The sequence below is a fragment of the Notothenia rossii genome (genome assembly GCF_949606895.1).
Source record: "Notothenia rossii genome assembly, chromosome: 4".
NCBI classification, from domain to species: domain Eukaryota; kingdom Metazoa; phylum Chordata; class Actinopteri; order Perciformes; family Nototheniidae; genus Notothenia; species Notothenia rossii.
The window spans coordinates 37,816,940-37,834,404 of record NC_136902.1 but is presented as its reverse complement, the minus strand read 5'-3'; the positions used below and the strand labels follow the sequence as shown (position 1 = coordinate 37,834,404).

The window sequence follows — 17,465 nt, the reverse complement described above, 5'->3', positions numbered from 1 at the left end:
GATGAGATTGTACCACTGCCTTTCTCTGTACACAGGGGACCAGTGAGATAAGCAGTCACCAGAATGAATGCATGACCCTATAGGTTACTGGATGTTGCACACAGCATAGATAGCAAAACAAGCGATGACGCGCAAATAGTTGTTTCTCATGTTTGATGCGGACTACGTCACACCAGCAATGAACCTCTCCAGAGTTTACTAGCGAGCGACCCAAGACCATATTTGAAGGCAGTAATCGGTATTGAATGTATTACAAGTCTAATATGTAGTATAACGTAGAGCACTTTGAACATTTGGAAAGGAGCTAAATAAATAACATGAATTGTAATTATGGCTGTTCTGATGCGGAACAGCTTGTCTGGTGGCAGTGAAGCTTGCATCAGCACACTATCGAGAATGATACCGATAATTCTAGACGTGTGGAAGGTCTTCCAGTTCCTGTTCTGAAAGAGGTAGGCCTAGCTGTTGAAACATTTATCTGGGAAAGTTAACAACTAGGAAATGGTTAAAAGATGGACACCAAGGGGTGCTTGCAGGTATTGTAGAGAATCCAGCATAATGCTTCTGATGAGTTGTCAAGAAACGTGGGCTACTATGGCAACCAAATGCACATTTGATTGTAAAACCTTAAAATATATATGCCGCAGAAGGCATATGGGATGTCTGCTTTCCCTGCCATGTCATCTACAGAGCATAGAAACGGGAAAAATCTTTAGTAGTTATTAATACTCTTGACAGAATAATCGTGAGGAACTAACGGCTCAATAAAGAAACGTTGCTAGAATAATTCCTCCTAGCTCTAGGCTAGGGGCGTGTCATGTTTTTAAACGTTTAAATAGCAGCACGTTTAATACTCCTGGCTCCTTCAGTGCAAACTTTAGTCTTGAGTGCGGGTTTCAACAGACATGGGTCCCTGGGAGCCAGCATAACCTGCTAAGAAACCTTGATTTAAGCCTGTGATAAGGTCATTTGACAAACATCTGTGATTAGAAAGAGCTTGGAAATTATTTGCAGCATGGTGCCTCCTGAGGCACACCCAGCGAGGGGCAGATATTGCAGGTAGTGGTTAATTCCTGTGAGGAAACTCTTCTTTGGTAGGTGATTAAATATACATGGCCGCTTGGCAGAGAATGATCATGGTATTCATAGAAGAGACACTGTAGGAGAGATTGAAGTCTAAAATGATGGTCAAAAATGTATCGAGCTCCCCTTCATATTCATGTAACGGAAATGATTAATTAATTTCCATTTTTAATTTAATTGATTTATAGTAGCATAAATACTTATACACTTACAACTCTGTATAATTGCCTCAAATATGACTTACTGCGGGCCAAATATTTCCATAAAAAAAACCTTGCTTATGCAGAATAGTATTATCTACCTGCCAAGATGCGATTCCAGAGAAATTGCTGCTGCAGGGGGCAGGAAGCTAGAAATCGTGGCTGGAACTGGGACTCCAATTCCCAGAATGCTCGGAGATGTGACGTCAGCGGCACAACGTGGTTGAACGCGGAAGTAGAAACATTTGTTTACATTGCAGGCAGAGGAAATCGAGTTTGTTCACGGGAATATCGTGGAATTAAAGGCTTCAAGCGCTGATGTTACTTCGAGAAGGTAGGACAGGATGGCAGGTACTTTGGGAATGCCGGAGTCAGCTTGCTCCTTCCTTTTTGGTGTTTAAATACCCGCCGACCGAGAGACAGTGCGACTCTTAGCTGACACACAAGAGAGGGGTTGTTACCGGAGCTGGCGTAGAACTCGGGACTTCCTCTGGCACAAGGATATTACAAGCTACTCCCGATGAGGACGGAAGGGACACCTGAATGTGTGTCGTGACTCGTGCGGGAGCTGTGGCTCGTTCCAGCGGCGTCTGAACCATGTTCTGAGCTAGCCTGTGTTTCGGGAATGAGGCATTTCTTACGGCTTCTTGCGTATGATGATTCGGTTCCAGAGTCGGAGATTGCAGTAGACATTTGCAAGGACAGCACCGGCAGGCAAGCAGCAGCAACATGAAACACAGCAGCAGGAACATGAACGTAGCAATAGCAAGTGAACGCAGCAGGCAAGCAGCAGCGACGTAGAGGTAGCTGCGGCAATAGCAGCAGCAAGCAATGCATGGAGAGAGATCTGGCAGGTTAAATAGAGCGGCATATTAAGGAGACTCTGTTTGGTTGGTTGCAGAGTGGCAAGGGGCGTTATGTATGAATGCAGCATAAGTGCTCGAGTTGACTGCCTGAACTAGCTCGCAGGCTTCGCCCCATTTACGGGACCGAAACGGCAAATACGTCTTACCTTTGCTGTTTTCTGATCAAAAGTTGTGCTCAAGGGCATTAACATGCATATAAACGCTGCTGAAGGTTAATCCAATGTCTTTGTGTCACTTTGAAATGATTACTGATAATCCATTATAACATTTATGTCAATAAGAGTAGTTTTCATATAGAGTGTATGAGAGCTGTAACCCAGCATCCGGTTTTGGGCATGCTGCCTGTGCATAACTCTCATTCACCAATGGTAATGTTTGGATGGATTTAGGAACTGCTCCTCGATTATATTGGCTCTAATGGTTAAAAAGAGGTGTCAATCACCAAAATCAACCGATGGGTGCCAGAGATATGGCAAATACACCCAAATGACCCCAGAGATTTTTTTTTTCTTCTAAACCTCTCTAAAAAGGTCAAATGCCATTTGTTTTGCATCAATCTTGATACAGGGTACTTATTATATGTTATACCGTAGTTTGGATTCCTAAAGCTTTTTTCCTACTATCCCATCATTCAAGGGTGGTTTTCACTATAAGTAATGGCTTTTTTTGGACGGAAACTATAATTTACATTGTTTTACTATGTTAAATCTGAATTTACTTTAAAATAATAACATCTATATTGATTCTGACTTTTCTACATCCAACTCACAGGTGTATTATTGCTTTTAGAAAAAAGATCACTTTATGGGTAAACTTTACGGAAAAACAGGCTCAGGCCTTAACCCTTAAAGACCTAGACGGAATTTTCGCCAGCCTGACTCTCCTGTATTTATTTGTTTCTCCTAACCTGTTCTAACCTTTTCTAGCAGTCAGCATCAAGTGCCTTGCCTCATTTGATTCAGGAGAACCTCTATTTCAAGTCTGGTTAATTTAAAGTCCAAATTTGACCTTAATTTGGTTTGATAATGGCTGAATTTACCAGTTTTTCAAAAACGCCAGTTCAAATGTTGTGTTTTTTTTTTTACTGTTTACTCAGCCAGGAACATAGGAATTTTTTTTAAATTATTTGCAAAGCTGCATTTAGATGTTTTAGGCTTTCAAATGAAATTTAATCTGCATATTATGTTCCCTGAGCAAGTTACAGCTATTTATTACAATATTATCTGAAAAACGCCTAGTATAATATGGAATAATTAAAACGAAATGTATTTCCATATTTAAATGACTGATTATGTTTCTTCTGTCAAAAAAAGGTTGAGAGAGTAAACAATTAAACCATAACAGATGACATTGCAACCCAAATAACTTGTTTCAGGGAAATATATTATCATTTGAACATTTAAATACAAACACAAACAGTGAAACAAATTCCAAGTGCTGGAGATACAAAGTGCAAATGAACAAAGTGCAAATTATATTGAAACTATAAACAAAGTATTAGACATATATATAGAAAGTGCAAATTATCTTGAAACTATAAACAAAGTGTTAGAAATATATAGAAAGTGCAAATTATCTTGAAACTATAAACAAAGTATTAGAAATATATAGAAAGTGCAAATGTACAAAGAGCAAATGATCTTCAAACTATAAACAAAATATTTGAAAAATATACAAAGAGCAAAGGAAATGTATCAACATTTTTTAAATGATTTACATCAAATTACAATCAGACTTGATTCAGTCAATCGAAAGGTTTTACGTGCGGCTGCTATGCCACTTGCTGAAGCAATTTCTGTGAGCCACAAGACGCAGTGTCACATCACACCGTGCACACTGCCAGATGGAACGGAGAGCACACATTTTCGCCGACCTTTTGTTGCCGTGTCTCCTGACCTCACTCTCGCAAATGAGTCAATTCCCTCCTCCTCCTCCTCTGCACAGGACATTGACTCTGGCAAGCACTGTGCCCCTTTGGGTGGCACAATGCTGCCAATTGGGACTCCACACAGCTCTGCAGACAGCTCCTCCATGAACTGGGCGTGGGACATGGCCACTGAGCCTGAGGACAGACACATCTCCTTGTGCAAAATATAGCTGTTGGTTGCAGCAATGTCTATAAAGTGGTACAGCAGTGTCCTGTACCACCTGTTGGACCTCTTGTGCACTGAATAGTATTGGATGAGCTGGTCAGACAAGTCCACCCCACCCATGTATTTATTATATTCAACCACACAACGAGGTGCCATGATGTTTTGTTTTTGCCATTTCCCCGTTTCCTTAGCATACACATTCCTGGTGACAGTGTCTCCATTGAAGGCTTGGTGTATTGTAGAACACACTGACACCTCTCTCGTATCCATCCACTTCACAAACAAAAGTTCCTGCTCTCTGAGCCATCGGATTGAGCCCCTGGGGCTCTTTGAGGTTAGCGCATTCAATTTTGATTTAGGCACGTTCTTCCGATTGTCGCGGAATGTACCACATGCTACAAAACCCCTTGCAAATAGGTCAGTAAAAAGTTTTGGGCTGGTGTAGAAATTGTCTACAAAAAGATGGTAACCTCTCCCCAAGTAGGAATTATCCATTAGGCCACTGACAACATCATAGGAGAGACCCTGCCCTGAAATGAAGCGGCTCTTTCCAGTATAGATGGAAAAATCGATGGTATAGCCATTGCAGGAGTCTGCTAACACAAACAGCTTCACACCCCACTTAGTTGGCTTGGCTTTCATGTACTGCCTCAGTCCAATTGTGGGTTTGTGGCCACCATCCGTTCATCAATTGAAATGTCTTTCCAAAGCTGCCACATTGCCTTGCATGCCTCTTTTATGGTGGCTTGAAGTGGTTTTAGGCGATGGAGTCGATCGTACTCTGGGGTGTCCTTTTTCCAGTCATTTGCCAAATCATGGTCTGGGTCGCTCAGGTGTACAGCTCTGCTGATTGCCATGAACCTGTTTCTGGTCATGACACAAGCAGGAAAGAGAACACTTAGGTGTGATCCCTTCCTCCAGTAGTCTCTTACTTTTGGCAGTTTTAGAAGTGCCATGAACATCATAAGGTCAACATACATGAGGAATTTTACCGGCTTTAGCTCTTCCCAAACAAACTTTTTCCCCTTAGCCTGCTCCTTTTCAGCATTTTTGTTTGTGTTCTTGCAGATGATATTTACAGCTTGCTTGTTAAAAAAAATTCTAAATATTTGTGCAGGAGTATACTCCACACCAACAAAACCTTGGACTCCAGGGGCTCTTTTCGGGCAAAAGTGTAGCAGTTGTTGGGCAGTATCTGGCTCCTGAGGTCCGTTTCAAACAGCTCCTGGCTCTTCTGGGGTCAGAGATGTTTTTTTCCCTTTTGCTCTTCCTCTCCCTTTCACTGTCAGGGGGGCTGGCATTGGTTTGGCCTTTTTTCTGGATGCTGCACCCTCCTGGCCACATTCTTTTCCCTCTAGGTTTGAAGGAGGCCTACTGATGGGGACAGTGGCTTGTGCATCCCCTCTCTCATCCTGTGGACTAAAATAAAAGGGAGGAAAATATACAGATATAAATGTCTGAATTTATTTTATTTCCTTTATTGCTTTTATTTCTCCATTGTCATCCTATCTATTTTCTAAACACAGTCTCAACTTTTGTTTTGATTTACACTTTATCCCTCTGCTAACATTACTAGTTGATGGAATCAGTAACTGAATTGTAATGCAATGAATATAATAACATTAGACCTTATAACAAACAACCAAAGAGGGCAAGCAGAATGAGGCAATAAATGAAAGGTATTGCTTGACGTTCTTTTACTGAAATAAATAGTAGCCTCTATTGATAGTGAATCTTGAGCTCAGGACTTCACTTTATGACACAATTACGGCAAATGGCCATCCATTATAAAAACTGTTAGGACTAATTATTTTCGGCGTTATACAGAAATAGCAACCGATAAATTCAACACAAACAATAAGAAATAAGCAAAGTTACTCACTTTTTATCTACGAAGGGATCAATCCCGTGATCATACTCCTCTTCATCACGTCAGCTTCAGAATCTGAGGAATCCACCGCTGCATCGCTAAGCGGTCCGCCAGACAAGTGTGTGTGTGTGTGTGTGTGTGTGTGTGGGGGTGTGTGTGTGTGTGTGTGTGTGTGTGTGTGTGTGTGTGTGTGTGTGTGTGTGTGTGTGTGTGTGTGTGTGTGTGTGTGTGTGTGTGTGTGTGTGTGTGTGTGTGTGTGTGTGTGTGTGTGTGTGTGTGTGTGTGTGTGTGTGTGTGTGTGTGTGCGTGTGCGTGTGTGTGACTGTATCTAGATATCTCGTGTTGTATTTATTTCTCTTACGCTGGCAAAATTACTCTTCTTTAGTATTACTCTCTCGTCTCTCTGTTTCTTTTTGTTTATCTCCCGCCGCCAAAAACATACACAGCAACCTATGTTGATTGGTCGAGAAGATCGTAGCATGGGCAGAGGTTTGCCTGGACCTTTACATTTTAAACCTATCCGGACACAGGGGGGTGGGACTTAGTCTATAACCTTTGCTGTTTGGCTCAGACGGAGGGGCCGCGTGGGTCTCCTTGACGAATCAAGGCTGTACAATGTGATGACGTTGCCCCGATCACGTCGGAGCCTCTGAATCCCGGAAAAGGACATAGTGATACCAGTGAAAAGCCTAGAATAGCCGCTTTACCTCACTTTTTAAATCAGATGGATAGGATTAGGTTAAAAAGTTATTAAGCATTTTAGAACGCTACCTCTTTGAAGCCGCGGGCGGCTCGCTCTGTCTTTAAGGGTTAACATGTTAAGAGGTTAATCATAGTGAAAGTGTTAGTTCCCCGTGATTTGCATCTGCTTCAAATGTAAAGATATTTTCCTTGATCTATGCTACACCCATCCACCATTCATATGAAAATAAGGGCAGTCATCTTTCTGTAATTCTGACAAACAAACAAACTGAGCCGAAAAACAAACCTCATTGGCGGAGGTAATTGTCAGAATTAGAATACCTTTATTTTTCCCACAAAGGAGAAATTCACATTGTGACAGTAAAAGCAAAGAGTGGAAAATAGCTCAATATTAATTAACCTGTTAAACCCCATCCCTGTTTTTCAGGTCTCAGGCTCGAAAATGACATGCCCAAAACAAATGACTATAACTTAACTTCTAAAAGGGTTATATGAATAATTTCTGGCTACAGAGCTACTAGAAAGACAGTCGAACCCGGTGCATTCCTCCGTCTGAATGTGGTGAACTTTTGCTAAATGTTTAGACAAATCACTCATGTTACCGCCCTTACATGCTAAACACTCTGGGCAACGAGCATTGTCCACCTCAAGACGGGTAACATTTAACCACACCTTGGCTTCTCTCCGCCATCCCCGCCGTGTGTTGCTGCATGTAGCAGCTGCGTGTGTGTAAACTGCCCCGCCCCCCTCACACACAGACGGGGGAGAGAGATCTCGTCTGGATTGGAAAGATCAAAAATACACCGACCATAGACGCATTTGTTTTTCTTTTTGCATGTTAGAAACGAGTTGGCGACACTAAGACTGCGAGATAACGTTTTTTTAGCAATAATACATGATCTTTCTCAACTCGCTACTCGGAGGGAAGTCGCTGTCATATGCCTTGTGAACACTCCGATAATGCCTCTCCACGTTACCTTTCTTTGGCAGAGTGACGCTTGCTTTACAAATAAGGCAAATAACCTTTGAATGTGAAATCACAAAAAAATATTCTTCCTCCCATTCTGGGTGGAAGTGGTATGTCTTTAGCTTTTTGCAAGGTCCCACACTCATTTTGTTGTTTGTCTCTTTAACTTAATTTGAGTTTTCCCGGCACTTGACTGATTTTGTATCGCTTTGCATTCTGGCTTAGCAGACTGGAAAGCGATAGGTCGCTTTTTCTGTCAATCAAGTAAACTCCTGAATTAAGTGGCAGGGAGGCCAAGGGCGGAGGGATCAAAATCTGTTTTGTCTATTTTTACGGAGCTGGATTTTTTTTTTATGAGTGACTCGCAATCTACCAGCATTGCCCCTGCGGTCGACGCACTGGGCACCTCTGGTCTAAACGTTTAGGTTGAGGAGGGAGAGGTTTGCGTAAACAGCATGTGCGACAGCATTAGCCCCGGACTGCTAAACCTTATACCTACTCTGCTGCCATGAATGTAATGATGGATTATCAGGAACAATTCTAAAGTGACAAAGAGACATTGGATTAACCTTGAGTAGCTTTTTTATTCCCACACGACTTTTGATCACAAAACAGCAACGGTAAGATATAATTATTGTTATTGTTTTCTTGCTCTGTTCTGGCTGCTATCAGTGAGTTATTGTCGTGCAGTGATGAGACTTATACGTATGGAATCTGTGGAGTCTCAGCCTTCAGATGATACGCCGTTTGTGCAGAAAATATGAAGTTTTAATGATCGTTTTTGCTAGTTATCACCGGAAGTAGCATTAGCCGGTTTTCGCTAAGGGCTCATTTGGACGCTTCTTGTGAGACTTGTGTTTTGTTTTGGTAAAAATGGCTCGTATCGGCAGGTAGCTGAGTTTCTTCCCGTTAATTGAGTGTGACACATTCATAGGTTTTTAAATATTAAGAAGCCCCCAGACGCTGTCTCCTGCAGTGACGCGTTTTTCCGCCCGGGGGCGGGGGCATGGTGCTTAACAGGTTAAGCATGCATCAAATGTTAAACATAAAATAGAAATTACAGATATTTCTATTTACAAAATACACATCCAGGACCAGTAACAGTTTTTAAAGTGTAGCATGTATAAAATGGTTTGATAGCCGCTAGTTGATAGTAATAATAATAAAAACTAACACTATATCAAAATGACCTTTTGTTATTTTTGCTGACCCAGTGGTTTTCGACCGATGGGTACTGGGTAAAGTTATCATACTGTTGAGATTTGATCCAGTGATTTTTACATGTGGATTCAATAAAATAAACAGACAGGCATGAGTGAATATGTAATTAATCCCAATCAAGTGCATCCATCTGAGCATCAACGGTGTAGAGATTGGAATGACGCAAAGATTAGATTGACTGGGAAACAGATTGAAGAAGACTGATGTAGCAATGACCCATCAATTAGTTATAGAGGCCCGTTCCTACCAAGTCCTGTAGAACCCTTGGATTTGTAATGCCTGGTTGACTTTCACTGTGGCAGTCTATCTTACATTCACATGGCACTAATGAGACAGGGACCGGGCGTGATTAATTGTGCGGCTCCGCGTTGTGTTCACAAACCAGCGCATATGTCCTTCTGCGTAAACAAATCTAGTAGGAAATAACAAAAGCAGATTCACAAATTACAGAAATTAGGAAGATAGACAGCATGCAAGGTGGCATGAATCTAACCGATGAATAAAAAATTATGTTTGTATCATAGCTATTTGTACAAGCAGCCTAGGAGAGTCAATAATGCGTCTCGGGTTGAATTCCTGAGGATGCAGAATCATATTTTTTTCTGGTTAACAATAAACAGAATGGTACAAAGTGGATCTGGAATACTGAGCTGGAAAGCCTCCAGTTATAGTGGGAAAACTCATTAAAGTTATCCGTTATAAGATGGTAACAGGCCTCCTGAATAAAATATTTGTTATTTGGTTTGGTTGAAATTTTACGCCAGGGGTGTCCAAACCTTTTTCACGAGGGCCACATACAGAAAAATATACGAAGGGCTGGGCCACTCACTAGGCAAGGCAAGGCAATTTATTTGTATAGCACAATTCATAAAGTGATGCAATTCAAAGTGCTTTACAGCATCAAACAGATAAAACACAATACATTTTTACGATGGTCAAAGGGAGAAGAAATACAAAAACACACAAAATAATTAAAAGAAAGAAAACCATGTTTAACAGTTTGAAAATTCGAAAATGTTAATGTTAAAAGCCATATTATAAAGAAATGTTTTTAGACCTGATTTAAATTATTCTAAAGTGCTAGCCATTCTCAGATGTTCTGGGAGTTTGTTCCATGCATTAGGAGCATAGATGCAGAAGGCTGCTTTTCCACGCTTTGATCTCACAAATGGAACAGTGAGCTGGCCTGCGCCTGAAGACCTAAGGGGTCTGCTGGGTTCGTACCGCTGAAGGAGGTCCTTGATATATTTGGGTCCTAGCCCGTTTAGTGCTTTATATGTGTGCAATAAAATGTTAAAGTCAATTCTCTCACTTACTAGAAGCCAATGCAGCGATCTCAGCACTGGAGTGATGTGATCTGTTTTCTTTGTCCGGGTTAAGATTCTGGCAGCAGCATTTTGAATTAGTTGGAGTTTACGGAGTGATTTTTTTTGTGAGGCCTGTGAAGATGCTGTTGCAGTAGTGAAAATTGCGAAAGGCAAATGCATGGAAAAGTTTTTCAAGGTCTTGCTTGGACATAAGGTCTTTAATACGCAAGATATTATTTAGATGGTAGTAGGCTGATCTGCTGATTGCCCTGATGTGGCTGTTAAAATTGAGGTCAGAGTCTAAAATTATACCTAAGTCTCTTGCTTGACTTTTCGGTTCGAGTAATAGTGATTCCAGGTGTGCAGAGACTTAATTCTCTTCTTTGGTTCCAAAAACTATTATTTCGTTTTTTTTTGTGTTGAGCTGTAAGAAATTACGGCACATCCAGTCATGTATTTTTTTTAGACATGTGATCAATAAATCAGTAGGACCATATTCATCTATGGAAAGTGATATGTAGATTTGGGTGTCATCCGCGTAATTATGATATGAAATGTTGTTATTTCAAATTATTTGAGCAAGTGGCAGCATGTACAAACTGAATAGAAGGGGCCCAAGGATCGACCCCTGGGGAACTCCACATGTCATTTTGGTTCTGTCTGATGTAAAGCTACCAATTGAAACAAAATAATCTCGATTTTCAACATAGGATGTAAGCCATTTTAGGACAGTTCCAGACAGACCCACCCATTTCTCTAGTCTTTCTATTCAAATATTGTGATCTACGGTGTCAAACGCCGCACTGAGGTCCAATAGAACTAAAACTGTGGATTTCCTAGTCGATACTAGAGGTATATTGCCTCAGTTATAAGTTAGCAAAATCAATCAAATGTAGGTAAATTATGCTGTGTTGGCAGCTGGAAAAAGACTTTTGGGCGGCACCAAAGATGTTCTGGAAAAATATCCGACACCTCAGGAGGGGGAAGCAGGGAACCCTAACCCTCCAAGCTGTGTACAGTAAGGATGGGACGTTGTTGACCTCAACCGATGGAGTTTTAGGGCGTTGGAAGGAACACTTCGAGGAACTCCTGAACCCGACAACCCTGCCCTCTATGGTAGAGGCAGAGCTGGAGTATGACGGGGGATCAATACCAATCTCCCGGGGGGAGGTCACTGAGGTCGTCAAACAACTCCACAATGGCAAAGACCTGAGGGTGGATGAAGGCTCTGGGTGTTGAGGGACTGTCATGGTTGACACGTCTCAACGTTGCGTGGAAGTCGGAAACAGTACCAAAGGAGTGGCAGATCAGGGTGGTGGTTCCCCTTTTCAAAAAGGGGGATCAGAGGGTGTGTGCCAATTACAGAGGCATCACACTACTCAGCCTCCCCGGGAAAGTTTACTCTAAGGTACTCCAAAGGAGGGTCAGGCCGAATGTCGAACCTCAGATTGAGGAGGAACAATGCGGATTCCGTCCTGGTCGTGGAACAACGGATAAGCTTTTTACTCTCGCAAGGATCCTGGAGGGGGCCTGGAGTACGCTTATCCGGTCTACATGTGTTTTGTAGACTTGGAGAAGGCGTATGACCGGGTTCCCAGGGAGTTACTGTGGGAGGTGCTGCAGGAGTATGGGGTGAGGGGGTCTCTACTCAGGGCCATCCAATGTCTGTACTCCCAAAGCGAGAGCTGTGTCCGGGTCCTCTCCAGTAAGTCTGACCCATTTTCGGTGAGGGTTGGCCTCCGCCAGGGCTGCGCTTTGTCACCAATCCTGTTTGTAATATACATGGAGAATTGGAGCAGCGGGAGCGGTACTGCAGTCGCCTTACCGCACCATTGTGACTAAAAGAGAGCTGAGCCAGAAGGCAAAGCTCTCTGTCTACCGGGCCATGTTGGTTCCTACCCTCATCTATGGTCATGAAGGATGGGTCATGACCGAAAGAACGAGATTGCGGATACAAGCCGCTGAGATGGGTTTTCTCCGCAGGGTGGCTGGCGTCTCCCTTAGGGATAAGGTGAGAAGTTCAGTCATCCTGGAGGGACTCACGAGTTGAACCGCTCCTCCTTCGCATCGAAAGGAGCCAGTTGACGTGGTTCGGGCACCTCAAATCAAGTTTTATTTATATAACAAATTGAAAAGCGATTTTTGGTTGAGCCATAGTGCTGTACATGTAATAAAAACACATTACTACATTATCACAATAAAAGACAATAATTTACAACAGAAATATAAAAAACACAGGGAAATGTCAGGAGTCGCGCTCCACTCTGACTAGAAGGCAAGGATGAAGAAGTGTGTTTTTAGTGAGGATCTAAAAAACCCTAGTGTCTAGGCCGACCTCACATGGAGGGGCAGAGTATTCCAGAGCCTGGGCCCAGATGCTGCGAAGGCTCGATGACCTCGGGTTTTGAGCCTGGTCTTGGGCACTATCAGCAGCAGCTGGTCAGCCGACCTTAAGGCTCTGGTGGGGTGTAGCGATGGAGGAGTTCGGCTAAATAAGCCGGAGCCAACCCATTTAGGGCTTTAGAAACAAATAAAAGGATTTTAAAATCAATTCGGAACCGAATTGGAAGCCAGTGTAGTGAAGCCAGAATTGGGGTGATGTGGTCATGCTTCTTGTGGCCAGTCAGAAGACGTGCAGCTGCGTTTTGGACTAGCTGCAGGCGTTTAATTGAGGCCTGGTCCCTACCCACATACAGAGCATTGCAATAGTCCAGTCTTGAGGTAACAAAGGCATTAGTAACCCTTTCTAGGTTCTAAGATAAATACGACTTGGTTTTCGCCAACCAAGCAGGCATTTTGTTTTTTTATTTTAAAAAAGCAGGATTTGACTACGGTGATGACCTGCTTGTCGAATTTAAAAGTAGTACTGAAGGTCACGCCAAGGTTCATGACAGAGGGGAGTATGTTTTCATTGAGAGAGCCCAGAATATCAACCGGAGAGGCTGGAGTTTGGGGTCCAAAAAAGATGACCTTGGTCTTGCTCTCGTTGAGGTTAAGGAAGTTTTTGCTCAGCCAGGATTTTATCTCTATCAAGCGTTGGACATTTGTTTTCAGAGGCAGATAGATCTGTACATCGCCGGCGTAGCAGTGGAAGGGAATATTGTGTTTAGTGAGAATTTAACCTAGGGGCAGTATGTACAGTAAAAAGAGGATGGGGCCCAGGATAGAGCCTTGGGGAACCCCACAGGTAAGAGGGGCTTTAGCAGAGGAGAAGGTACCTAGCTGCACTGAGGTAGGACCTGAACCATGCAAGCGCAGAGAGAGCCTGTGAGGCCTGCAGACTGTTCAAGCCGTGACAACAGGATGCTATGGTCCACAGTGTCGAAGGCAGCTGTCAGGTCAGCACGCACAGCACCAGGACAGCTGGGCTACCTGAGTCGGCGGCTAGGAGCAGATCATTAAAAACTATTAAAAGAGCTGTTTCAGTGCTGTGCATGGGTTTTAAGCCAGACTGAAACTTTTCATGAATACCATGTGTGGTTAAAAAAGAGGGGTGAAGAGAGGACAAACATCGCTCGTCCGCTCTCTATATAATAATAATAAATGGGATTTATATAGCGCTTTTCTAGACCCAAAGACGCTTTACATTATGAGTCAGGTCGACAAACAAAACAAGAACAAAAACACAAACAAAAAACAAAACAAAAACAGAAAAGCAGTCAGGAGGATGTTGGTTCAGAGGGGGGAGGGGCGGGTTTAAGGATAAGCAGAGTTGAAGAGGTGGATTTTATCTCCTCTGTTGACTCCTCCTCTCATGGCTCCAGCTGGTGTCGGGGACCTCCCTCCGCTATCTTCTATGTCCGATATCGCGTAAAACAGAGGATTTAGACGTAGTGTCTACATTGTATAACTCCACACGCCTTTTCTCCTCTTACTCTCTTTCATAACTTTTTATTTAACCTGTTAAGCCCGACCCTGTTTTTTTTTTCACGACACTGTGTCTCAGGGGATCTTAATATTTAAGAATCTATTAATGTATTATACCAGATTAATGGAAATAATCTCAGCTAATTGACGATATAAACCATTTTTACCAAAACAAAACACAAGTCTCATAAGAAGCATCTAAATGACCCCTTAGCGAAAAATGCTAACGGACATTGGCACAGAACTCAAGATAAAAGTACCCTTATTACTTATCGTAGCTGCACATACAAGATATCCGATTAAAGCTGAGGTTCCACAGATTATTTAGGTATATAGTATCATCACTGAGTGATCCGAACTTGCGACAGGGGAAGCAAAGACAAACATCACAACACGTACATTTACGGAGCTTCTAGGGAGATCGTCTCACCGTAGCTGTTAATCTGATCAAAAGACATGTTCAATGGCATTAAAACGAGAAAAAACGCGGCTGAATCGGTTAATCCATAGGTTGATAAAGTTTCTGGGCAATAATTTGTCTTATTTATAATCCATAATTCCATTTTTATGTAAAAATCGCAGAGCAAAAGTTAGCTGCTAATGGTAGCCACCAGAGTGGCTGCTGCTTCCGGTCTTGGCTATGCGTGAGTCTAACACACGCACATGACCAAATAAGGACTATGTGGGAGTTCCCCTCGATTCCATTGGCTCTGATGGTTAGAAAGAGATGTCACATGTCAAAATCCAGCAAGGGGAGCCAGAGATATGAATAATCCACCCAAATGGCCCCAGAAGAGGGTTTACTTAGCTAAATCTGTCTAAAAAGGTCAAATATCACTTGTTTTGCATCAATCTTGATACAGGGTACTTATTATATGTTGTACTTTGGATTTCTAAAGCTTTTAGTCTACTAACTGTTGGAGATTTGAGGATGTTTAAAACCAACCTCGTCTCCGCGTGTCGTTTGGTAAACTGGGTAAATTCGTAAAAAGGAAGGGATTAAGAAACACCAGAATGCAAGTTAAACAATAATCTTGTTTTAATGATACAATGTAACAATACAAATACAAAGGAAGTACTTCCTGCTCTTCCTCCAATCTTACGGATCTGGTCAGTTTGAAGAAAAGAAGAGAGCGGTATAAAGAAAACACAGGCTTATATCCAAAAACCCCAGGAGGAGCTATGCGGCTGCTCCCCCCCCCCCCCCCCCCCCGAGGGGTCCTCCACTTAGAAAAGACAGCCAATCTGCGCGAGCCAGAGGCGACCCTTACATTTGAGATAACAAACCCCTCCTTGCAAGTTTCACATACTTTTGGCATTTTATAAAGATAGGTTTAAGATATAGTTTTTTATAGTTGGATTATACAAATAACACATGTGAGTTACCTTAACCTCAAACAATAATAACAAGAGGAAAACATCAGCTCTGAGCTCAAGCAGTAAAAAAGTACCACACACTCATTTAGCCTGCAGCTCTTCCAGACACTTGAGCTATTGTTCTTTAAGAATATTCCCTGCAGAATCTTTATTTCAAATAAAAGGTTTCACATTGCATATTTCCAGCTTCCTTTACACATAGTGTTATTATTAATACAAAGTAATTAAACACACACATCTATTTAAAACAAGTAGAATACCCTGATAATTGACATGCTGAAAATCTTAAGAAGAGTGTCCCCTCCCCCAGCTCTCTCGTCCCTGTCATAAAAGCTGCTTCCATTTCCTATAGAGTAATAAAACATGTTTAAGCTAATTTCTCCACAATGTTTGTAGCCATTTAGTACCCACACATGAAAGAATAAAAACAGAGAAATCAAATAAAACACCAATACAGGAATAATTGATAAATGATTATACAGGACATATGATCACAAAGGAATACACACACATATATTCTCTATGAAGCGAACCTTGTTATAGGTCCAAATGTCCTGTCCCCTGATAGCCATGAGTTTTGGTTGATTAACAGAAGTTTAATTGTTCTGGTAGCTTAAGGCCCTATTTGAACTTCCTTTCACCTCAAAGTCCGTTTTACTGAAAAATGAATACAGAAATCCAACATACTGTCATCAAATGTCTTTCTATTATGAATTTAAATTCAATGTACATCCCCATAATGATCTGAACAGTCTATGGCTTTTACTTCTTTACCAGGCTAGTTACAAGATGTTGTCTAAATTAAATCTCATTAGATTACTATGTTTTAGCTTAAATGTAATATTTTCTTTCTACAGTTCAAACCTCAGTTACTTTAATACCTGTTGAAATATTACAAAATTGTTCCATTATCACAGGTCAACCTCTCTGGTATTCTCATTCTGGAATTACCTCTCTCAGTAGCCCCTTGTCCACTGATTCTGCATCTGTGTTACCTGTTATAACTCAATCAATATTAGAAACATGTCAACATTCATCAAACAGTATCTTATCCCCAGATATGGAGCAGAGTTTAAATCTAAAACTGTCAATCAATGGTCAGATTGAACCTCCGAGTTGGGGCGGCAGGTTTCTTTCAGTCCCGAAATGAAAAAATCCCACACTCCCCCTTTTTACACATGTACACATGTGTAGCAAAATACTGTATGAGAAGAAAACCTTCGGGTAACCAGTGGTTATAAGAAAATACCAAACATCATTCACAAAAGTACATCCATTATTTTTCACAGTAAACACTCCAGTGAAAATGAGTGTTTCTCTCCGTCCTTCAGTCCTAAAAGAAACAGAATCTTCAGATTTTAGTTTGAGTTTTACATTTGCAAACCGCCAACTCTTGTGGGAATTAGAAACGGGTCACATGTGCGTTTTTCCAAATATGTGGAATTGTAGGAAACCTGTGTTTCCCATGGAGCTCCAAAATAATGTGTTAGTCTAAAAACATGCTTGGGTTGTCATTGTTTTAGAATCATGCAGTTACACTGATCACATGCAGACATTCATTCACACTCACTCTGTCAGGTTGTAAAGTCAAGTTTGGTCAGCCCCAGAGTCAGTCATTGATAGTGCTTTTCTCAAGTCACACTGTCAGTCAGGGTCAAAGGTAATTTGGTCTAAGTCTTTTCGGCCATGTGTCGTGCTCTGCAGAGACTTTAATATTCTACTAGCTGGAGTTGTACTAGTGACATCATTGTGTTGATGTCAACCAATGCAACAAAGTTGTTCTCGTGTTCGCAGCACCATTTTCTTCAGATGTTTAACAAACAAATTATCAATACACTTTATTAATATACCGCCCCTAGGAAACACAATACCTGACTAATGTTCATGCAAGGCATTCTTAAGTGAACCTGCA

General features: G+C 41.8%; 1 protein-coding gene across 1 annotated transcript in view; it reads left to right on the top strand.

Moving 5' to 3' along the window:
• The first annotated feature begins 1,586 nt into the window (after positions 1–1,586).
• The window catches only part of LOC307035092 (uncharacterized protein), a 97,624-nt gene continuing 81,745 nt past the window's right edge, over positions 1,587–17,465 (top strand). Inside the window, exon 1 of the mRNA XM_079674080.1 lies at positions 1,587–1,617. Within this exon, the coding sequence (XP_079530206.1) occupies positions 1,602–1,617 (16 nt within the window). The 5' untranslated portion in view covers positions 1,587–1,601. The remainder of the gene's footprint in view (positions 1,618–17,465) is intronic.